The sequence below is a fragment of the Homalodisca vitripennis genome, unplaced genomic scaffold (genome assembly GCF_021130785.1).
Source record: "Homalodisca vitripennis isolate AUS2020 unplaced genomic scaffold, UT_GWSS_2.1 ScUCBcl_161;HRSCAF=1453, whole genome shotgun sequence".
NCBI lineage: Eukaryota > Metazoa > Arthropoda > Insecta > Hemiptera > Cicadellidae > Homalodisca > Homalodisca vitripennis.
The window spans coordinates 301,086-325,559 of NW_025776282.1; the positions used below are offsets into that span (position 1 = coordinate 301,086).

Consider the following 24,474-nt stretch of genomic DNA (forward strand, 5'->3'; position numbering starts at 1 on the left):
ATGAATATGAAATACTGTAACGTCCTTAAAAAGTTATGTTGTACAGTATAAATACACAAGTCTGAAATACGGTTCTACTGTACTGTATTTTAAATGTTTAAAATGCTACTGTAATGTAGGCTTACATACATGTTATAAAGAGTTTGCAAAACTTATTTACTGTTGTTAAAAAAAATCTGAAATTGTACTTTGTCTACCTGTGAAAGCCACTTTGTCCAACGCGTCGTCTAAAATGGATAAAGACTGGATTATTTTGTCATCCATAGACGTCTTCTTTTGGAGGAAACTTCGCAACGTGTTGATGGCACACCGGGCATCGCGAAGGGTGGGGTCAGGCGTTTCGACTTCGTTGTCCGTCATCATCCTCGCCGTCCTCGACTACACTGTCTTCTACACTCGTGTCCTTGGAAACGGATGCAATAATGTCTGCATCGCTTAATTTGCCGCAAGTAGCAAGCTCGTCATCGACGGCCACAAAGTCTTCGAAAGACAGCCCTTCCAAAGTAAGGGCCTGAGTCACTTGTCTCCACAGTACAGGACTAGCAAGTTCACTGTTATCCGTTTCAACAATTGAACAGTCTTCTACAACACTTTCCTCTTCTTCGTCAACTTGCTGTTTAAAGCCACTTTTCTTGAAGCAGTTCTTTATAGTATTTTCGGTAACATTGTTCCACGCCTTAGAAGCCATCCACATTGCATCAAGTATGCTTATTTTTGTAGGGTTCTTGTCCTCGGGGTCACGAAGGAAGAGGCGTACAACTTCCTTCCGGTAATGAACTTTAAAGTTCTTAATTATTCCTTGATCCAATGGCTGTAGCTTGGATGTGGTGTTTGGAGGTAAGAACTCGATTTTTATGTTTTTCATTTTTGGGATGTCACCGTGAGCAGTAAACAAGAGTATTTTTTTCTTCTTTTTTCTTCATTTGTCTGTCCAAGTCCGTTAGCCATTTCTCAAAAACCCCTGAGTTCATCCATGACATTTTGTTTGATGTGTAGTCCATTGGAAAGCTTTGAACCCCTTTGAAACACCTTGGATTTTTAGATTTTCCTATCATCAATGGTTTAAGCTTCACGGTGCCAATTTGATTTGTTCCAAGCAGCAATGTAATTCTTTGTTTACTGTTCTTACCTCCGTGGCAAGTGTCACCTTTAAAAGTTAAAGTTTTGTCAGGAAGACACTGGTAAAAAAGACCTGTTTCGTCGGCATTTAAAAATATCGTCAGGTTTGTATCCCTTGACAAGATCAGGCAGTTTTTGCGACCATTCTGTGCAAACATTGTCATCGACACTCGCACTTTCGCCAGTCACCTTTATGAAAATCACTTCATTTCTTTTTTTAAAGTTTTGGAACCAACCGTTGCTTGCTCGAAAGTCAGGTTTATTTAATTGCGCAGCAAACTGTGCTGCTTTTTCTTTTAAAATTGGGCCACTTACAGGAAGGTTTTTATCACGGCACTGTTTTAACCACTGATTAATCGTTATTGCTCTATTTGTCACTGTGGTTGTTTACTTTCATTGTTTAATATTATGTTCAAAACTGTAAAAATGGAGATGTCCGTTGAAATGTAAAATAAATAAATAAATAGATAAACACTTTCATCTACGTCCTTGAATTCGGGTCCTTTTATTCTCTTGCACGAAGTTCCTTGGCGTTCATATTTTTCTCTATTTTTTCAATATGGTCGAGAGAGTATTCGCTGGTATACCAAACTCCTTTGCAATGTCACTTTTTTTCTTATTCCCGGCGTCCACAGTCTCTATAAGTTTAACTTTATCTTGATAAGATAGAGTTTTTCCCGTTTTAAAACCATCGCACTTTTAAACAAAACAGTGTCACAGTTGAAAATCTGCCACGCACAATAATTCACTAAGATAACCTCAACTCGCACTAATCGCGGTAACGTCCAAATTAAACTGAGGGTGGAGTGGTGATCCACCACTGGCGTCTACAGAAAACAAAGGAGTGTCGGTGGTGGGGGTTTAGATTCTCGACATGAAAAATACGGTACCTACTCTACTTTGATGGTTGTTCGTTTGCACAACACGACAATACAGTACTAAAGTTCGTTTCGTTGATAAACTGAAACTTCTATATGTTGAGGTAATTATAAGAAAACTTCGATATATAGAGGTAAAAAATAGGCAAAAGTATTGGCGAAAATTCTATATATTGAGGTTATTTACTTGAAATCTTTGATATGTAGAGGTAAAATTAGCATTGAAGTAAATGGGACATTCAAGGGGAATGACAAAACTTCGATTTATCGAGGAATTCGATATATTGAGGTTCGATATAATCAAGGTCCTACTGTATAACAAGAAAACAATCACAAGTAAATACAATCACGTAGGTATTCCATCAAATACAATAATGTTGACTATACACTAACAGAAACACGGATTTAAGGTTAACAACACAGAACGGTTTAGATAATAACCAGAACCAAAACAAGAAAACAATCAGAAATCAGCTGTAGCTGTACTGCAGAGCGCTCCTCGCGTTCACAGCGCTCCTAGTGGAGGTACTAGGTATCAGTTTGAAGGAGGGAACAAAGCCTGACTTTGTCGCCTTCTTCAAAATTACAGATAAACAGTCGCCAAATAAACCTATGTTGAAGTGGTATTTGTTGCTTTCTTCTGCAGTATAATGTGAAGGACATATTGAGTAGAAGCATTTTCATTAATAACCTGAATTTTTGATTTTTTTTTGGCGCTTGTTCCCTTCTTCAAACTGCTGGTTCATTTGATCCATGGATGCTCCTGGTCACTTTATTTACAAAATAATCTGCTACAGGTTGTCCTCCGGTTGGCGTTTTCTTCCCCACATAAGGTTCTCCATCAACCATATAGTTGGAGAGTAGAAGCATTTTCATTAATAACCTGAATTTTTATTTTTTTGGCGCTTGTTCCCTTCTTCAAACTGCTGGTTCATTTGATCCATGGATGCTTCTGGTCACACTTTCTTTACAAAATAATCTGCTACAGGTTGTCCTCCGGTTGGCGTTTTCTTCCCCACATAAGGTTCTCTCCATCAACCATATAGTTGGTTGTTGTATCTCAGCAAAGCACAATCTTTAACCCATATTTTACGGGTTTGTTAGGTATGTATATCCTAAAAGGGCAATTTCCCCTAAAGGCCAGGAAAGATTCCCATAACTCTCTTATCGGTGCGAAAGGGTCTATCATTTTCCGCTCATCACGTGTTGTTTTTGTTGTCAGATCGAAGACAAAGCAGAATAAATTCAAATCGATCACTAGTCATTACACATTTGTAGCAAAAACCACTCCATTCACTGTCGAAAATCTCCCTTAAGGGTCAATTACACGTGGCGAGATTACTCGCTACTAGCCGGCTAGTTTCGCTAGTTGATAGTAAACTAGCTCCGTGTAATCAACCAACTAGCAAGCTTGTTTGCTAGTAGCCGGCTAGTAAAGAAGCTGGCGAAAAAGTTGAAGACCGGTCTACTTTAATCGCTACTCGCCGGCGTTTGAGCGAGGTAGCTAGTAAACTAGCCGTGTGTAAATAGTGCTTGCTAGTCAAAAAGCAGCAAGTGACAAGCCAGTTTTGGTGAAAATGTCGGAGGATTTTGTTGTAGCCGGAGTTGTTGCTTTGTCAACTATATTAAAAGCAGATTTAATACGTAGAGAAAATGAGAGAACGAAACGTCGTCGGAGAGGTGTGTGGGTGAAACCGTTGATACGAAGACGGGAAAGTTATGGTGCATCAAGTACATTATTAAGGGAGCTGAAAGACGAAGATGCTACAGCATATAGAAATATTTTAAGAATTACTAGTGCACAGTTCGATGTATTGCTGGGTATGGTGGATGGAATGCTGAAAAAAAGGGACACGGTAATGAGAATGGCAATCCCAGTAGCCACAAAACTGGAAATAACGTTACAATATTTAGCCACTTGAGATTTCATTTAAATCTTTAGAGTACCTGTTTAGAGATCCGGAATCAACGATATCACAGTTTATACCCTACGTACTTACAGCGATTTGTTGCGTCCTTCGACCATTCATTGAGGTGAGTGTTAATAAATTATCTACGCTTTACAAACAATGAAAAATAATTTATTTCATGTAATTAAATTTGTATTATAACATAGTTCTATTGATTAACAAGTATCTATAAGGTTTACAAAACACTGTAAAATAATTGATTTTATGTAAGTACATTTGTATTCATAGTTCTTATTAATTCAATTTTCCAAACGTATTTATCATGGCTGTTTGTAATACATCTTCTTCTTCGTTTGAAGAGGTAGTTGTCGAAGTAAGTGCATCAACATTTGGAGATTGCATAAATGTGAAGTCGTGAAATTCTTGTTTGTTATCCAATAGAGAAAGCTTTGAACGGGTTATACAACCTTGAATTTCTTATTGCAGCAAAATTGCTTCTCGTTTAGGCAGCTGTCGGAGTTCTGCAGCAACATATCTACCGAACTGCTCATATTGCTTATCCTCAGTTACATTGTGTGCAATTTTGTCAAGTTTCTGAATTGCCTGTGATATGTCAGTCCTGGGAGGATCTGGTTGTGGGGTTGTTCTGTACCTGTTTCTTTGGATGCTCTGGTGGGCCCATAGCTGTAGACGAGTGAGCCTTGATGATGTTTCCAGTGGAGCTGTAATCAGTGTGGGCTGCATCTGACTCAATTGCCACGCCTTCAGTCTCCTCATCTGGTATCGATTGGATACTTTTGTTTGACAGATACTGCAAAAGAACAACAGTTAATAATACTTTATGAATATTTTACATTTAATATTACAAGTTTTAATACAAATTTTTTCTTTGCAGGTTCCTAAAACAGAATGTGAATGGAAAGAAATCGAGAAGTTATTCTTTTCAGCGCTGGAACTTCCCTGGATGTGTCGGTGCTATAGATGGTAAACACATTGTCGTTAAAAAACCTCCTCTTTCCGGTTCAGTGTACTTCAACTACAAAAAAAACATATAGTGTTATATTGTTTGCTATGGTTGATGCCGATTACTGCTTCACCTTTATTGATGTAGGAGGAAATAGCCGAGCGAGTGACAGTGCAATATTTAAAGACAGTACTCTAAACATTGCAATCGAAAGTAAAACAATTTGATTTCCGGAGAGCTCTGTTATTATCGGAGACGATCTGCTTAACCACCCTACTGAGGAATATTTAACGGTGCCAGTGTCAACCACATACAGACAGCGAGACAGTAACCTTCTGTATTAACCACCCTACTGAGGAATATTTAACGGTGCCAGTGTCAACCACATACAGACAGCGAGTCAGTAACCTTCTGTAAGAACCACCCTACTGAGGAATATTTAACGGTGCCAGTATCAACCACATACAGACAGCGAGACAGTAACCTTCTGTAAGAACCACCCTACTGAGGAATATTTAACGGTTCCAGTGTCAACCACATACAGACAGCGAGACAGTAACCTTCTGTATGAACCACCCTACTGAGGAGTGTTTAAAGTTGCCAGTGTCAACCACATACAGACAGCGAGACAGTAACCTTCTGTTATGAACCACCCTACTGAGGAATATTTCTGTACCTCAGAACCATATGAGCCTAAGTCCAAAATTTCTTATTTTTTAGGTTATTGCACGTATGTTCTTAAAATTTCATTTTACATCCAGCCATACCATCGTAACTCCGCTAAAAAATTCTATTTTTATGATTTATCAAAGGTTATATGAGTCTAAGTCCTGAGGTATATCAGAACCAGACAAACTTAACTCCACCTATGATGTTATGGTTCTGAACATTGAGCATTTCAGCAAAAACCTAAGTCCACAAAATGGACTTGCCATTGTCTGGCCCTAGCCACTATACTCATTTAGTCTCAAGTCCTGTTTTCTGAACAGCTGATGACTGTCAATAATACTGTTGATATTGCTGCTGCCTGCTATTAGAGAGATTATTGAGGTTAGGACTGAGCTGTACTAATCAAAGTTTTATTCTACTTTTAACAAAACGTTTTGGTATTAATATGGAAAGTAGGGGAAAGTTTATACTTTCCAAATTGAAAAACCTTAATACGTTCACTGAAGATAATCTGAAACCTGAAACTAATGATTGTCCTAGCAATCAATCAGTAGAAGTTCCACGAAGAAATTCCACTCCTTCACCGACTTTAAACCGAATTAAAAGTAAGTATTTTTTAAATATGTTTACAAGCTAACAATATGTAAAACTTAAAGTAAAATTCGAATTTTATACTCAGACCTCAAGGAACAATTTTTTATTATTATTATTATTATTATTAGCCTAGGTTTAGAACATTGTTGTGCCAATAGGAGAAGTAGGCCTAAGTGTATGTTTGATTTTCAATTTTATTTCTAGGTATTGAATCCAGATTGCACATCCATCCTCGTTTTACCTGACAATGACTCAACCCAATGGAATTTTAACATGCATGAAAGTGAAAATATCCAAGTTGAAAGAGAAACTAGTAAAGACGTACATCTTCTTAATTTCATTTCAACTCCAGTAGAACCAGGTGAGATTAGTAGGTACATAATACTCTAGGCTCAGTTTAAATAAATTTCAGTAAATTTATGGTTGTTATAAAAATCTTTTTTGTGTAAATTACTGTTATGTTTAACCATTTAACCATATTGTAGCAGGTATTTACTCGGGGGCTTTAGCCTACCCTAGCAATAATTTAGGTTCCATTTCAATCGTGTTAAGCTGGGCCTAGACCTAGTACATTGTCATTAGACTGTAAATGCTGTAGTCGGTAGGGACAGAGAGCATTAATTTCATACGATAATAGTTATATTCTTAGGGGTTCTTTGTCTTTCCGACTTGTTATTCTACCTAATTTAACATTCTACATGTTTAACAGAAATTATACTTCAATATGAAAAACTTCGTGAGTGACGAGTAAATTACACATAATTACCAAAAACATGATAAAAATTCAATAGAAATCCACTTTAACGATATAATATTTTTTATATCCACATTCTTTGTGTAGGCTATCTATATAATGAACTAATCAATGTTTTGGCGGAACATCAATTTAAAAAATTAAAATAAATTGGACAAAACCGAGTGAATTTCTCTATTTCTTGAAGGCTGGGAACACTTGTAGGAAAGAAAGCTCTATGTTATTAAAAGCAAAACACTTAAATAAAATTAAATATTCAAAATATCTTAACAATTTATTTTTCAGAGTCAAATGAATGGGAGCTAGAGACGATAACACAAGTGACAAACATGGAACAAGAATCTGGAGCATCGACAACACTGGAAGATTTAGATGATGCGCTATCTTCTGTGAGCGACTTATTTGAGAATGACATCGATGATCCAACATACACTCCACCTTCAGGTTCAGAGAGTGATTCAACTTTAAGTAACGATTTAGAACAAGTACAAAGTCAATCTGTAAGTACAAATACTACAGCAAATAATAATAATATAATACCTCTGGTACCATACACCGATTCAGATGACACGGAGAGCGAGTTACCGATAGTTACTCAACCTAAAAATAAAGGAAGAAAAAGAATAAGGAATGAAAAAAAGTGGAAAAAAAAACATTAGAAAGCAGGGACGAATTTCTGGAAAAGAGCATGTCAACTCTAAAGGAGATATTGTAAAAGAAAGAACTTTAAGACCTCCTTGTAAAACTACTTGTCGCTTGAAATGCTCTCAGCGCATAAGTCATGCACAAAGAGTACACATTCATTCTGACTATTATAATAGTGAAAGAAACTTAAGTTCTAAACGCCAGTATATAGTTTCTTGTATTACAACCAAGCCAATAGCCAGGTCACGACAAAGAGATGGTTCTAGAAATAGTAGAAAAAACAGCCATACTTATTTTCTCAAATGGGATAACAATTTTGAAAAAGTTTGCAAACAATTTTTCTTGAACACACTAGTAATATCAGAAACATTTGTTAAGTTTGCTCTCTTAAAAACCCAAAGTACTGGTATGGTTGAACCAGACCATCGTGGCAAACATGTACCAGGAAACAAAATACCAGAGACAGCAAAGGATATCATAAGAAACCACATATCAAAATATCCAGCATATGAAAGTCACTATAGTAGGGAAAGGACAAACAAAAAATACTTGGGTAATGATTTAAACATTTCCATAATGTATACCATGTATGAAAATGAATGTAAAGAAAAAAATATCAAACCCGAAAAGAAATGGTTATTTTCAGAAATTTTCAATAGAGAATACAATTTGTCATTTCATTTGCCAGACAATGACACATGTGATTTTTGTGACAGAATTGATTGCCAATTAAAGAATGCAAACGGTGAGCAAAAAGAAAACCTTCAAGCAGAAAAGCAGAAGCATCTAGATGAAGCAGCACGTAGATACCATTTGAAAAAAGAAGATAAGCTTTTGGGACAAGGAAATGAAAAATTTAAAGTTGTTATGGCAGACCTACAGAAGTGTCTTCCTACTCCAGCTCTCACAAACTGTCAAAGCTTCTACTTGAGAAAGCTCTGGACTCTAAACTACACCATTGACGACAGTAGTGGAAAGAAAACGTGGTGCATGATTTGGAATGAGACCACTGCAGGTAGAGGTGGAAGTGAGATGGCTTCTTGTTTGTTTACCTGGGCAAATGAAGAGCTCAATAAAAGCAGCAATTGACACTCTGACTGTTTGGACCGATAACTGCAGCGGTCAAAATAGAAATATTAATATGATTTTTATGTACATTTGGATTTTGAAAACTCTACCCAACATTAATGAAATAAACCACAAATTTTTATTAGCTGGGCATACACATATGGAGGTAGATGGTAAACATGGATTAATAGAAAGAGCAAAAAAGCATCTTAAAACTAACACAATATTTACTACTAATGATTGGGCGAACTTCATCGCATCTTGTAGCAATAAAAACCCATTCATTGTAAAGAAAATGTCTCTTGAACACTTTCTTGATTTTCTTTCGCTTACTAATAAAGATGGACCATTAATAAACAGGAAAAAAAATACTATTGGAGAACCTTTCCTCATTTCCAACACAGTTTGGTTACAGGTTCGAAGAGAAGAACTTGGTATACTGTACTATAAAACAAGCTTTGATGATGTTGATTTTAAAAGTGTGGATTTGAGAAGAAATAAGAGAAAAGAAACAATCATGCCTGAATCAGTTCCGAAACTAAGATCTGAGAAGAGGAAAATAAGTAATGAAAAATTCAGAGATTTAATGACAATCCTCCAGTGGGTCCCTGAAGAATACAAGGCTTACTTTGAGAACCTTCCACATGGGGCTAGTGAAAATGACTTTCCAGATATCAGTTCAACATTATTAGATTAATTCTTACCTTATATTTATAGTTTTTATAAGCAGTGTAATAGTGTTTTTATTGACGAAACAATGTATATTAGTTGCTAATGGAAATACAATGCTTAAGTCCAAATAGCATTAAAACAAATGTTTTTGATTTTAGAAAAAACAACTTTCCAGATGCCATTACAACATTGTTAGATAATATATTTTATTAGCATTGTAATAGTGTTTTTATTGACTAAACCATGTATATTGGTTGCTAATGGATACACTTAATTTGGTTGCTTAAGTCCAAGTAGCAATATAACATATGTTTTTGATTAGAGCCAAAATATCGTAAGTCCATTTTTAATGTAACAAAAAAATAATTACATAAAAATACTAAAGCAGTTTAATGCTTCTATAAACATAAGTAAGTTAACTTGTGAAGTAGAAACTAAACACAGTTCATAATTTTATAATAAAGAATAAACACAACTGTTCGTAGTTTTTATGCTCTCCTGTAAAATCTACTAAATGTGACTTAGGCCCATATAGTTCTGAGGTACAGATTTATCGTTGCCAGTGTCAACCACCTACAGACAGCAAGACAGTAACCGTCTGTATGAATCACCCTACTAGGGAGTGTTTAACGTTGCCAGTGTCAACCACCTACAGACAGCAAGACAGTAACCGTCTGTATGAATCACCCTACTAGGGAGTGTTTAACGTTGCCAGTGTCAACCACATACAGACAGCGAGACAGTAACCTTCTGTATGAACCACCCTACTGAGGAATATTTATCGTTGCCAGTGTCAACCACCTACAGACAGCAAGACAGTAACCGTCTGTATGAATCACCCTACTAGGGAGTGTTTAACGTTGCCAGTGTCAACCACATACAGACAGCGAGACAGTAACCTTCTGTATGAACCACCCTACTGAGGAATATTTAACGGTGCCAGTGTCAACCACCTACAGACAGCAAGACAGTAACCGTCTGTATGAATCACCCTACTAGGGAGTATTTAACGTTGCCAGTGTCAACCACCTACAGACAGCAAGACAGTAACCGTCTGTATGAATCACCCTACTAGGGAGTGTTTAACGTTGCCAGTATCAACCACATACAGACAGCCAACCAGTAACCTTCTGTATGAACCACCAAACTGAGGAGTGTTTAACGTTGCCAGTGTAAGACCAGATCTCATGAAACCTTACAGCAAAGTTGGGCTCAGTGACGGAGAAAAAAATATTTAATTATCGTCTTTCTCGTGTCAGGCGAGTTTCGGAGAATGCTTTCGGCATACTAGCCTGGCGATTCCGAGTGTTTTCGAGGCCAATTGAGGTAAAAGTTGATACTGTTGATAGAGTTATTGTTGCTGCTTGCAGTCTGCATAACTGGCTGAGAAAGACTGCTCCAGGCAACTACATGCCACAACAAGCAGTGGACCGAGAGGATTTCAATACTGGCAATGTAACACCTGGGCTTTGGAGGGAAAGTCCCACTGCTCTGCAACCTGTGGCTAAACTAAGCAGCAATAACTACAGTAAGATTGCTGAGGGAATTAGGAAGAAATACGTGAAATACTTTACTGAAGAAAATACACTCCCCTGGCAATGGGAGAATGTTGGAATTAATGTGTTTTAAGTGTAGAAGTGGCCATGGGCCAAATAGTAACATTTGTCAACTTACATATTTTCCGATTAATACACATTTATTTTCAGACGCTAATTTATACCTTAATTAGACACGCCAAAACTTCGAATTTTCCATGTTCCACTGTACTTTAATTATTTACTACTTGTTAATAAATTTTTTTACTTACCATATTTGATGTGCTCTTTCTTGTTGATGACACCTCATTCAAGTAACTTGCGTCATTAAACCAACTTAGCTTTGGCGTATACACTTCTTCAGTACCACAGCCACTTTTTTACTTCTTTCTATTTTCTGTAGTTCCTGCCTGTATACATCTTTGATTGACTTTATTTTTGCCTTAACTTGTTATCCATTCCCCCCAATAAGTTATATTCTTCAAGTTCACCCATTAGACGTTTTATATTGTCCTCCTTCAGTGTTTTGTTAGTATAATCTTTGTGCATAATGTTCCGCAACAAAGGATATTTGCGGTATACTTCAAGAAACACAACTATATCATTTCCATTCCACTTCATTTTCACAAATCACAAACATTATACAAATTTTAGATGACTAAAAACACTTCAATAACACGCAGTTCTCTACTCTGCAACTAGTTGGAGAGTGAACGAGTGGGAAGCTACGTGTAATCGTTAACTAGCGCACTTCGCCGGCTTCTAACTAGCCGGCTAGTAGCTAGTAAACTCGCCACGTGTAATTGACCCTTTACAGCTAGGTAGTTGTCTTTATTCCATGTTGAATTCACCAAAAGTCCAATAAACGCTTTCAGCTCTTGAAGGTCTAATGGTTTGTAGTGTGTTTATTGTATTCTTTGAACAGAAATTTCTGAGACGAATCATTTCATCATTGGTGTTTGCAACAACACTGTTGAGGATTATTTCATCAAACTTATGAAGGAAACATGATAGGCGTCGGAGTGATTCTCTCGCAGCTCCCACAACATCCCGCTTTGTAACTACAATGTTTCTTCTCGGGGTGCGCATTTTGATGGGACTAGGGCATGTGTTCCATAAATGATTGTTATTAACACGAATGAATCGAGATTGTGGGATCCAGAGACCTGTATCAGGTGCACGCCCAGGTGTGACTCTATCACGTTCATTAGCTGCATGATCAGCAATAGGTGGTGGGACAACATGAGGTGGTGGGTGGGCATCAAGTGGTGGGTCGGCATCAAGTGGAGGGTTAGGATTAGAAGGAGCGTCATTACGTGGAGGTGCACTCCGTCGTCTTTTCTTCCTACACTGCCGAACTTCAGTAGCACTATCTGACGACTCACTTGCATCTCCTGGATATTAAGTCTGGTCTACATCAGTATCATCCGCTTCAGAATCTGTATCTTCATTGTAATTCTGTTCCAATATATCTTCGTCTTCGCTTTCATTTACGTGGCTACGTGAGGTAGAAGGACGTTCATCACACTCTTCATCACTAGATAAATCCATAGTCTCGTCAATATATCGTCTAATTTTAAGCATTTCGACGTTCATATTCATCAGCCATTTTCTATCCTAACATGTAAATAAAGACCACACACCAAAGAATCACTGAGCTATCACTCAACACCACACAAAATTGAATTGTTTACGTAAAGAACTAAATATACACATGCTATTTTACCCCATGCTGTGTATTTTACCCCATTACAGAATAGAATTAAAATAAAGTAACACTATTACTTATGTATCGACAATCGAAGCAGGCTCCAGCACAGAAAGACACGTAAGTGTTTTAGCGGCGACAGTACGCAACTAACATCGGCTGATGGAGTGGGGAAGGTAGGGGGAAGGGAAGTGCGCGCGGACTTCCCACTCGTCAGATGTTTTCGTTTTACAAATAGCGCGTCATTCTGACGAGGTATAAGTAATCTAGGGTTAAAACCAGTGAAATAGATATTAACACCACACATTTATGTTGTCAATATTATTCAACTATACTCAATTATGAAGGGTTATTTTGAAAGTGTTTAAGCTTGAACAAGTACAATTAAGAACTACTTACTATTTTGTTCCAGTTGCTCTGCTATTTTACCCCATGCTGTGTATTTTACCCCATTACAGTATACTCCTCCAAATCTGTATTCCACAGCTGTGGACGCGTTCTGACGGCTTCAATTAACTGTTCCATAATAAATAACAAAAATAGCACTCCAGCTTCTTGTAAAGAGTTACAGCACGAAACTGCGCGACAGGTCTGGTCATGCGCGCGGCGGGGTAGCGAGCCAGTGCCCATGCGCGAGGCCACAGACGTCGACAGATGTTTTGAAAAGATCGCTCTCGGAGCAATTCCGCAGATTCGTCTGTCGACGTCTGTGAGGTTCTGCGAGGTCGGTATGAATTACACCATTTAAAACTATGGAAACAGATCTTTTGAAAAATCTGTCACGTTACGTAACGTGACAGTGTGACCGCGGTGTGAAACGGGCTTTAGCGATTATTTTAAAAATCCATCCGCAGATGGACGGACGTGACGCCATGGCAGTGTGACATGACCTTTAACCCGCGATCGCTCGCGTATCGGAATGTTGCGTAGTTGCTCGCGTGGTGAATTTTTTTCTCGCTTTGGTTATTATTTATTAATAGTCACTAAATCCACTGAAATGGTTTTAATAACCTCTAAAAACCTATTAACCCATTGCCATCCCTCCCATATCTGTCGGTGCTGGGCCCTGTTAGGCCAGCAAATATTACACGAATTGTAGTGTTTTAGATAAACAACGGTACAAATACTGAATATTAACATATTTACATAAAACTGTTACTACATTGTTCAGATTTACACTGACTTTGATATAGGCACCTTTACAAATTATTTAAGAAAAATCTTTTTTTTATTTTTAATAAACAATTTTACAATTATATATTTTGAAACATAAATTTTTAAAGCAAATATTTTTTTCTACATTGAAAATTATTTATGCCGTTTAAAAACTAATTTATTTTATAAATTAAACACACTTTTATGCAAAAATAGGGCACAAATGTTAATTTTGCTATATCAAATATTTTTTAAAACGTGAAATAAAAATTTTTGCGATTTAAAAAAAAAATCAGTCTACACATTGTTTATATACTAAAACTTACCACTCTTATTTACATGCCCTATATAAAAAACTACCATTCAAAATAGTTGTATTTATTCATAAATAAACTTAAACATGCCACAATATTAGTATATGGAGTGAAAACAAATTTTTAATTCTTACCAAAGTGGAGATATGCAGAATGTTCAGAGCAGCAAAGCCCATTCACATTAGCACATGACACACAATAAAAATGTTCTCTTTGCAGTTTATTTACATATTTTAAACTTTCTGCAGTTTATTTACATATTTACGATAAAAACACTTAACCTCATTAATTTGCATAGCTCTGAACAGTGTGTTACTGCTCAAAACACTCATCCACATGCAACGCCACATTACATGCTATGCATCTATACCGGGTTTCTGACTTTTGTTTTCTGGCTGTGCAGACTTTACAAGGTTTTGTGGGTTTTTGTTTTTTTTTCTGAAGGGGGTAAAGCTTTTGGAAAGTGTCCACTGGATTTAGCTTGAAGACGTAGAGGTATTTCTACAAATTGACCGCCTTTGCTCGGAGGAGTGGACTTAGTAGAAGTCTTCAAAGATAAGAGCAGCTGTTCAACAAGGTTTAGTCTGTAATCACTAAAATTGCATGATTTTCCTTTTATAATTTTCCATACAACAAAGGAATCAAATGTTGATAAATCCATCAAATAAAAAAATACCTTTTTATATGCCTTTATGGACCGTCGCATAATAGGATGGTTTGCTAACACTTGATCCTGACGGTCTACCCCATTCATTCCTTTATTATATTCAATAATACATTTTGGTTTGACAATTACTTCTTCTTTTCCTCTTTTTTGTTTTTACTTTGGCTTGTTGAAAGTTAACATCTACATGCTTTGTAGAAAAGCATATTGTGTACATATTTGAATCGGGGTTTTAAAAGGGCTCATTTGACATTTTTTGTCAAATTCACTTTTTGAATGTTTTTGTGTTCTTTGAAGATAGCTTTATCAGTTTCTTTTAAAAGGGCGCCTGTATGTCATCTCCTTATACAAGTAAAGCCAGCTGTTAAATTATGGTTTTTATTAAATGGACGGATTTGCTTCAAATCAGCCCTTTAAAAAAAATATTCCTCTGTGGCTGTAGCAAGCAGCTGGTTTTGTTGCAACAAACCTAACCTATATTTGACACAGCAAGTTACTGTAAAGAGGTAGTAGTGTTTGTTCACATTGTTTGCTGTATATTAAATAGTTTTGCCATGGATGATCCTATTATTCCGTGTCCCAGAAAAAGGAAAGAAAGTCACTCATCCGAATACAAGCATAATAAGATCAAATAAGCTCGTTTAATGGGACGATCATACATCAATCACAAGGGAAATGAAGTTCCACCAAAGCATCCTGAGTTTACTTGCAGGTAAGGACAATGTTTCTATATATCTAGATAATTTAAATCTTACATTTTCATTTTTTCATTAAATAATTGATGAGACGAGACTCCAATCCACCAACCTCCTTACAGTTTGTCACATCGTGAGAGAGAAATTATCAGAGAACAGGTGAATGAAATGCTAAACAAAGGAGTTATTCGAGAAAGTAACAGTGCCTATACCTCTCCTGTTGTCCTTGTGAGAAAGAAAAATGATACTTGGAGTTTTTGTGTAGACTACCGCCGCTTGAATCTTCAAATAAAGGATATAGCGTACCCCTTGCCCTTGATCGGGGATATTCTTACATACTTAAATGGATGCCAATGGTTTTGCACCTTAGACATGAATTCTGGTTACTGGCAAATCCCCATTAAGGAAGAAGACAAACACAAATTTGCTTTTATAACGGCAAATGGCCTATAGGAATGGGAATGCACCCCTTTCGGACTTAAAACGAGCCCAGCAGTATTCCAAAGGTGTATGGACGAAGTATTAGCCGGTTTGAAGTAGGGAAGCTGCCTAGTATATTTGGATGATTTACTAGTCATGGCACGTGAGTACGATGTCATGCTGGACCGATTGAGGAAGGTGTTCGAGAGGCTGAGGTCAGCGTCCATGACTCTCAATCCAACCAAATGCTCGTTTGGATATAAAGAAGTTAAGATTCTCGGTCATACGGTGAATGCTATGGGCATTAGTAAAAATCCTGACAAGATTCAATCAGTACGGAGTTTTGAACCTCCAAGACGCCTGCGAGCTCTAAAATCGTTTTTAGGAATGTGTAACTACTACAGATCTTTTGTCCTGGACTTCTCAAAAATAGTGGGACCTTTGGTTAATCTCACCAAAAAGAATGAAACAATTTCATTGGGGACCAGAGCAAGAATGGCCTTTAGCGAGTTGAAGAAGCGATTGACGTCACCCCCCCCAATTTTAAGGCATTTCGACCCGGCGCTACCTATTGAGTTGCATGAGTTGCATACGGACGCAAGTGATCAAGGAGTTGGTGCTGCAGCACTTATGCAGAAGGACGGAGAAACTGTACTACCCGTAGCCTATGGTTCCAGGAGGTTATCTGAGGCTGAGCAAAAATATACCACAACAGAGAAGGAGTGTATCCCAGTAGTCTGGGCGACACAACATTTTAGGCAATTCTTGTGGGGTCAGAAGTTTACTATTGTAGTAGATCACCATGCCCTGTGTTGGCTAGACAAGAACAGGGACTTATCAGGTAGATTGGGTCGTTGGGCTCTTAAACTGATGGAATTCGATTACAAGATTAGACATAAACAGGGAAGACGTTGTACCCGACTGTTTGTCAAGAAATCATGAGAGGAACGAAAACCCTGAGGACGAGGAGAAGACTAACGATATTCCTATGTTAGTCCTGGAATTGAAGGACCTAACTAAGCTACAGAGTGAGGATGCCCGAATGTAAACGGATATTAGAGGCGGTCAAGAACCCGGAAGGAGCAGCAAGTGCAGACCGACGGCTGGCAAGGAGTTTCGAAATTGAAGACGGGTTGTTGTATAAGAAGAACGTTGCCCACTTGGGGCATAAAAAGCTGCTAGTTGTTCCAGAAAGCATAAGAAAGGAAGTACTCTTCGAGTGCCACGCCAGTCCATTAGCTGGAGGACATTTAGGGTTTAGTAAGGAACGTTTTTTCAAAATCAAAAGTCGATATTATTGGCCTAACTGGTTAAAGAAGTAGAAAAATATGTGAAAACTTGCCCAGACTGCCAAAGTCGCAAGACTCCTAATCAAGCAACTGCGGGATTATTACAAGCAATTCCAGTAGGACAACCATTAGATACCATAGGAGTGGATTTCTTAGGACCCTTTACGAGGTCGGCCAAGGGAAATATGTATATCATAGTGGCAATGGACTATGCTACTAAGTGGGCAGAGGCGGAAGCGACGAGAACGGCTACTGCAGAGACTACAGCAAGATTTCTTATCAACAAAATAATATGTAAGTTTGGTTGCCCAAGGAGAATTTTATCAGATATGGGAAGAAACTTTACTTCGACTATGGTGAATGAACCACTGAAAGGATTGGGAACACGTCTAGTCTTTACGACTGCCTACCACCCAATGTGTTACGGGTTGACAGACCATTTTAATGGGACATTAGTTCAAATTTGGTCAAACTATGTTAGCACTAACCAGAAGGATTGGGACTTATATGTAAACCTGACCTGCTTTAGTTACAATACTTCCATACAAGAGACAACTAGACATACACCATTTTACCTAATGTATGGGCGTGAAGCACGACTTCCTCTAGATGTGTCCCTTCGTCCAGACACTAATGAAGACCCAGAGGCGGAGAAGATACTGCAGAGAGTCCAAAGGAGTCGTGAGGACGTACAGAAGATAATCAGTCAGGCACAGACGAAACAGAAACAGAGGTTTTGACCAGACACATCGTCATGTGGAGTACGAAAAGGAAGATCTGGTTATGATCTGGACGCCTTTCCGGAAGAAAGGAAAGTCAACGAAATTGTTACATCGTTGGTATGGCCCGTATCAGGTTGATGCCAAGCTGTCCGATGTAAATTACCAGATAAATGTCAACAATTAGAAGAATAAGCTACCTACCCTACTTGGACACAGTCCATGGCAGCACGATGAAGCGCTACTACCCAAGGACATAGTTAGATCATAGTAACCTAGAGACTAAGTACATATGGTCGTTATAAAAGAAAGGACGTTTAATACATGCCTAGTGTACATATAAATTTATATCAGTGTAAAATTTAATTAAGTCTCATGTTTATATTTAAAATTTTCTAAAAATAATGTATAGGAGTGGTCAGGAACAATGAAGCACGACGTGTCGACACGAGACTGAGGCTAAGGAACTATAAACGCTTGGTCAGCGATTACAATGTCCGTGTTGAGCGGAGAGTGCCTATTTTGGGTATAAAGAACGTGCCGTGTGTGACGAGTGTCGGTGTTGCGTGAACACGAGCTAGGTTAACGATAAAACATTATAGGTGTTGTATTAGTTATTAGTTGATTTTTGCCTCTTATAGCAATTTATTACAGTAGAACTCCGATTATCCGAATTAATTGAGGATCAGGGGCCGATTCGGATATGCAAAAATTCGGATAGTTGGATTTAGCATGGAAATTATGCAAAAAAGGAGTATTTTACATTAAATAAACAAAAGTGCATTGAAAACGTTGTTATTTTAATACTATAGAGTACAGTAATAAACATGAGCAATAAAAATGCAGTACAGCAATACAGATTAACGAAAAGTACTAGTACATAAACTAAATGACAAATGAAAAATTAAGTGATGAAATGTGCAATAGGCTACATACAGTACATATTTGTCCTGTGTAGTTTTTCACTTGAACATTTCCAATAAAGTACGTTGCCTTGAGGTTGTAGCTCGTTTTCCGTGCAGCAAGGTCCCGCAGGCGCTTGACGGCAAGAAGTTGTACAGCTTCACATTCTGGTTGCCGCTCCATCCACTTTAAGGCGTTTTCAAAACAAATGAAGGCTTCTCCGTGTGTTGGCACATTTTCTTCTTCAGTTTCATCACCGCTCTCATCACTGTCAATGATATCACTTTGCTGTTCGTCCATTACACACTTTCTGCTATTTCATTGTCTGTCATTATCTGAAACCCAGGATCAGCGTTATCAGATTGCAAACACTCTTCCATATCTTCAACATCGACTTCTGAACAACCTGCGATGTTATTGGCAAGTTTTACAAATTCTGCCACAGTCAGTTCAAGTTCTTCATCATCAGCTAGCTCATCTGTTATTTGTTGTAACCTCTGTTTTTCTAGTTCCAGCAGTTCTTTTGTTGATGTACCGTTTATTCTGTTCCAAGCTCGTTTTAGTGTAACGCTTTTAACCATATTCCAGGAATCCGCAATCATGTAACAGCAGTCTTTCAAGTTAATTTTTTTGTATGAATCCAAAACTCTCTCTTCATTGTTTTCTTCAGCCAGGAGCAGTTTACGGAGCAGTTAACGTCTGTAGTGTCGTTTTGTACACTCAATAACCCCCTAATCCATGGGTTGTAATAGACTTGTGACATTAGGCGGCAAAAAGAGGCATTTAAATTGGCCCATCGTCCCGATCATAACATTCAATGGGTGGATGAGTTGGAGCATTGTCAATGATGAGCAACACTTTCCCCGTTTTTTCCAGTTTCTTTTTTAAATTTTTTTACTTCAGGGATGAAAGTTTTATTGTACCATTCCAAAAATATATCACTCGCCATCCATGCCCTTTTTTGGTTGGTGTAAGCCACTGGTAAATGGTTTACATTTTTAAAAGCTCTTGGCTTTTTTGGTTTACCTATCATTAGTAAAGGCAGCCTATGGGTACCTGTAGAGTTAGCACAAACAAGGATTGTTACTCGTTCCTTGCTTACTTTATGCCCTGGAGCACTTTGTTCTCTTTTGGATGCCAAAGTCATCCTCGGTAGGGCCTTCCAGTTTAACCCGGATTCGTCGGCATTTTAAACAAGTTCGGGATCATAGTGTTTAGTCTCTTGTTTAAATGTTTCCACAAACTTAATGGCAGCTTCACGGTCGGCAGAAAGTTTTTCTCCCGCTACGTCTAATTCTCGAATGCCATGCCTAGATTTAAAATTCCGAAGCCACCCCTGGCTTGCCTTAAAATCAGTCACACCCATTGTTTCGCTAAACATTCGAGCTTTTTCACATAAAATTTGTCCGGAAATAGGTTGCCCACTTGACCGTTGTTGAACAAAACCACGTAAAAACAGCGTTCTCAATAGGTTCACTTTTAGCGTGCTTCATCACTTTTCTAGATGAACATCCATCTTCACTTTCCAAAGCACTCACGAAGCTTAAAATTTTTGCTTTGTTAGTTTTAATGTCACATATAGTCGCAGCCCCTACGCCAAACCGCTCTGCTAGTTGCTTTCCCTGCGACGCCTTTATTTAACTGATTAATAATTTCCACTTTATCGCTGAGAGAAAGTACAACTCGTTTACGTTTTGCACTCATCGTTAATGATTTTATAATATCAGGCTATGCAACACTACACACATCAACGCAACTCTCAAGGTACAACGCAACTCGACTGCTAAATACACACGCGAACGGAACTGGCATACGGCTCAAGCGCACTGACCGGCGGGCGGCGAGACTGCAGTCGATGTGCAGGTGGAAGGGCGGGGTGTTCTAAATATAGCATGCGGGAATCACGTTACCACGGTAACGGCACGTACGCCTGGCGCGCCGGGCTCCTGCCCCTGTCTACGTCATGGCACGTTTCGTCGGGCGGGCGCCGTCACTGTTATTTGACGACTTTCAAATTTTACATAATTTCACCGAATCGTGATTCGGATAATTGGGGATTCGGATAATAGGGGTTCGGATAATCGGAGTTCTACTGTACTTTTATAGTTCTATCCTTTGTTTTCCAGTGTTTCAAAAGAATTTTTGTGCTCATAATATTTGTGTTGTGGGGTAGAGGTGACCAGGGTTATAGTGGAAACACCCATAAGGATGGAATACTTACCAGAGGTAATTTATCTAATGTTGTTAGTTATAGCTGTGGCAGCAGGACTGGACGGGGGTACACGGGTTCCCATATACGTGACTACAGGGGTTTACCGGAAGGAATTGGAGCAGGAAATAATGTATGAGGCAGCGGTAGCGTTGAAGTATAAAGGTAAGCTGCCAGGAGTGGATATGGCGTACCTGCCACGCTCCGAAACGAATGGTTTTTGTGGAAAACAACTGAATGACGCAAAATGCATATTGTTTTCCTGGATATTACATGTAGATAAGCAGATTGGTAGGAGGTTGGCCTGGCTTAATTCCAGTCTTGCTGCTGATACTATGATGCAGAATGATGTACGGCGAAAGAGAAGTGTGAATTTTGTAGCTAAATTTGCTCATTGGTACTGTGGAATAGTAACGAATCATCAATTAAAGCCACGTATCACTAATGAAATATCTATGTCTAAGTTTGAACGGGGCCTGGATGAGCGGATTACCGAGGTGTTTTCAGAATTAAATAATTTTAGTCTTTATATGAAAAATTATAGCGAACAAGTAGAACTGACATTTGCACAATTAGTGGACGTAGGAGTTAATATCACTCAAGTTATTAAACGTTTTCAGAAACAGGTTTCCACAGTAAACCAGAACAACGACAATAAGAGTTTTAGTCTTTTACAGCTTAGTACACATTATGCAATCCGGCAGTTGCAGATTCTTCAAATTATGTCTAGGTTGGAGATTTTGAGCCAGTGCAGAGAAAAGAAATTACCTACTTTTATGGTGACTTTGGATAAGCTAGATTCTGATTTAAGACAGTTGTCCAGGGCCCTAGCAGAGGACGGCTACAAGTTGTCAGTTCCGGTAGAGGAGATCAGCAAATATTTAAAATTAGAAATTTTTGAATGTATAATTACAGGATATGATCTTTTAATACAATTAATGATACCCATAAGGAAGCTGGGATCCGATTGGAAATTATTTTAACTACTATCTGCTCCGTTTGAATGGGAAAATCAAGTATGTTCAATTCAAAGTGAGGCGGAATTGGTAGCTGTGGATCGCGACCAATTAATACCCATCAGAGGTGCTATGCAAAGGGACTGTAAACCATATGAAAAATTCTTTGTGCTTTGTACCTAGGTATGGAGATGGTGCTGTGTCGGGTTCTATGTGTCTGAGTCGGATGTTTGAAGGGGCCACCATCGATGACCTGAGTTCGGCCTGTTTTTTTAAATGTATTACCGGAGACAGACCGTTTGTTAATAAAATACATGGGTATAAAGTATGTACTAACTCACGTTACAGGACCGTTAGATTTAATTTGCAGGCTCAACGCCAACCGGACTCTAAACATAGCGGAACCGAGATGACTGGGGGCACTCGAGGTTGAGGTCCCGTGTGATTGTAAACTGACCGAAGGATCTGTAGTTTTGGTTTTAGAGGCTTATCCGTGTCCAAGAGTGTCAGTTGTACCGACTTTGGCTCATACCATACCAGCGGCGTGGTCTAAACTGAAGACGTTAAAAATTGCAGCCTTACAGTTGCAGGCTACGAGTTCTTTTGATGCTTTTTCAGAGTGTTTGGATGAAAATTGGCCCGTATCGGTCACCCACTGGAATGTGACTGTGTCAGTGCCTAAAGTGATTCAGCCGCCGATCTTGACAGTCCCACAGGAGAAGAAAGCTATATATACAGTCGTTTCATCGGTATTACATGTTGTGTATGTGTTTTTTATTAACTGTGATAGTAATTAGAAATCCCCATTTATTAGGATTTGGTATGGTAGGGCAATTTGCAAGAGCCGAAATGGAAGGTTTTGGCGAACGATACGACCGAATTACTGTGGATTTTATGCTTTACTTGGTAATGATATTCTGTTCTGTTTTGGGCTGGCGAGTTATTAAGAAAACCGTAGGATATATGAGGAGGAGGCGAGGCGACGCCGGTGTCGAGATGACCGCATAGCGGCAGAACCCTGAAGGTGACGGGCTGCCCCGAGACCTGCCTTTACTACAAATTGGAGACAGAGAGTAGCGGATTTCTCTCGAGTGGTGGGAATTAAATGAAAGTCTTAGGGTAACCTGAGCAATCCCAGGTGTGACTTTAATACGGAAACAAAAATAAACCACATTGATGTTACCAAATGCACTAAAGCACATTTTAGCTATATATTCTTTCCCGTTTAATAATAGTATCTCTTAATAATTTTGGGTAATTTAACTATTAGAAACAACCTTGTATTATTGTCTAGTTAGTAAGTAATCATAGGGGAATGGCCATTCCAAGATAAGTGTAGATAATTTAATTATACTTGTACGTTTTAATTAATAAATGTTTTATTATAACCAGAGATGTATTTCATGTATGCAATTAAAGGTAATAGGACAGTGTACATGTGCGGTGACGTGAGACGGCTGGGTGTTGGTGAACTTGACCGAGTGGCGGAGCGAGCGCCAGCTGATCGGAGCGCCTGTGGAGCGCGTCCGTTGACCCCGCAGTAGCAGAGCGCTGTATGCTGAGCCGGGTCCCCACTCCCCGCTGATCTGGGTAGACTTATACTCAGCTTGTGTTGTGTAATATTATGTTCTAGGATGAATTATAGCTTCATGATTGCTGGGCCCAGCTATCCAAATGCTCACAGCTTTAACGATTTGATGTGAGGAACGAAAATAATAACCGTACTGAAAAGAATGGTAGATGCAATAGTATTGATAAACGGTATAGATTTGTCCATTTACACAAAGAAATGAATTGAGTTTTTATGTCAATTCGATACACTAGCATATTTAGGAAAAAGGGCGTATTTATCACTAAAATGGATCGTCATTGTAAATATGTAATAATTTATTGTGAATAATGGAGGTAGTCCTAGCGTAATATTAAACATGCTGTTGAGATATGATTCGCATTACATAAAACAAAAACCATGATTTATTATATGTAAGAGGGGATGTATTTTATTGTTAATCATAAATGTCAAATGTTATAAATGTCATTAGTTTAGGATTAATGAAAAACAATTGTCATAGAGAGTTTAACCCTGCGGTACAGGCGCCAAGTCCCACAGACCCACGCATGATATTTCTTAATTTTGAGGTTAATTTTTTGGGCTAAGCGCCACGTGCTACCAAGTAGCTTCCTCTTTCCCTAGCTCAGTCATCCACCATTAGTCATCGTGGCAACATTTTTTACGTTAGTGTTTCAGAGTTTACATGTGTAGTTCAATGTATTTTTCTTGATTTTTTCAGGTTTAGTGAGCGATAGAACCATAATTCTTTGTGAGTTGTATAGCCTATTAAATATATAATTGGGCTACTATTCGTTTTTTTTAAATAAACATGGCAAGTGAACAGGATCGTGAACGGATAAGAATAATTTTAGATGAAAGTTTTGAAAACAGTGAAAGTGAATCGATAGAGGTATGTGATGTCTCTGATCAAGAAGTTGAAGATCATTTAGAGGTATTTTCGGATAATACAGATACTGAACAAGAAGGTAAAGACAGTGAAAATGAGATGGAACATGATGAACAACCACTATCAAGAGTGTCATGTTACATCGGGAAAGATCGGACAACAAGGTGAGATACTG

The 24,474-nt window shown here is 38.3% G+C and overlaps 2 protein-coding genes across 2 annotated transcripts; one reads left to right on the plus strand and one right to left on the minus strand.

The window, feature by feature from the left end:
- Positions 1–331: 331 nt before the first annotated feature.
- Positions 332–865, minus strand: LOC124370408 (tigger transposable element-derived protein 4-like). The gene has a single exon (XM_046828692.1). The coding sequence runs from the start codon at positions 863–865 to the stop codon at positions 332–334; it is 534 nt and encodes a 177-aa protein (XP_046684648.1).
- Positions 866–6,223: 5,358 nt separating this feature from the next.
- Positions 6,224–8,610, plus strand: LOC124370410. The gene is made up of 2 exons (XM_046828695.1): positions 6,224–6,495; positions 7,174–8,610. The coding sequence occupies exons 1-2, from the start codon at positions 6,408–6,410 to the stop codon at positions 7,545–7,547; spliced, it is 462 nt and encodes a 153-aa protein (XP_046684651.1). The 5' UTR covers positions 6,224–6,407; the 3' UTR covers positions 7,548–8,610.
- The last annotated feature ends 15,864 nt before the right edge of the window (positions 8,611–24,474 follow it).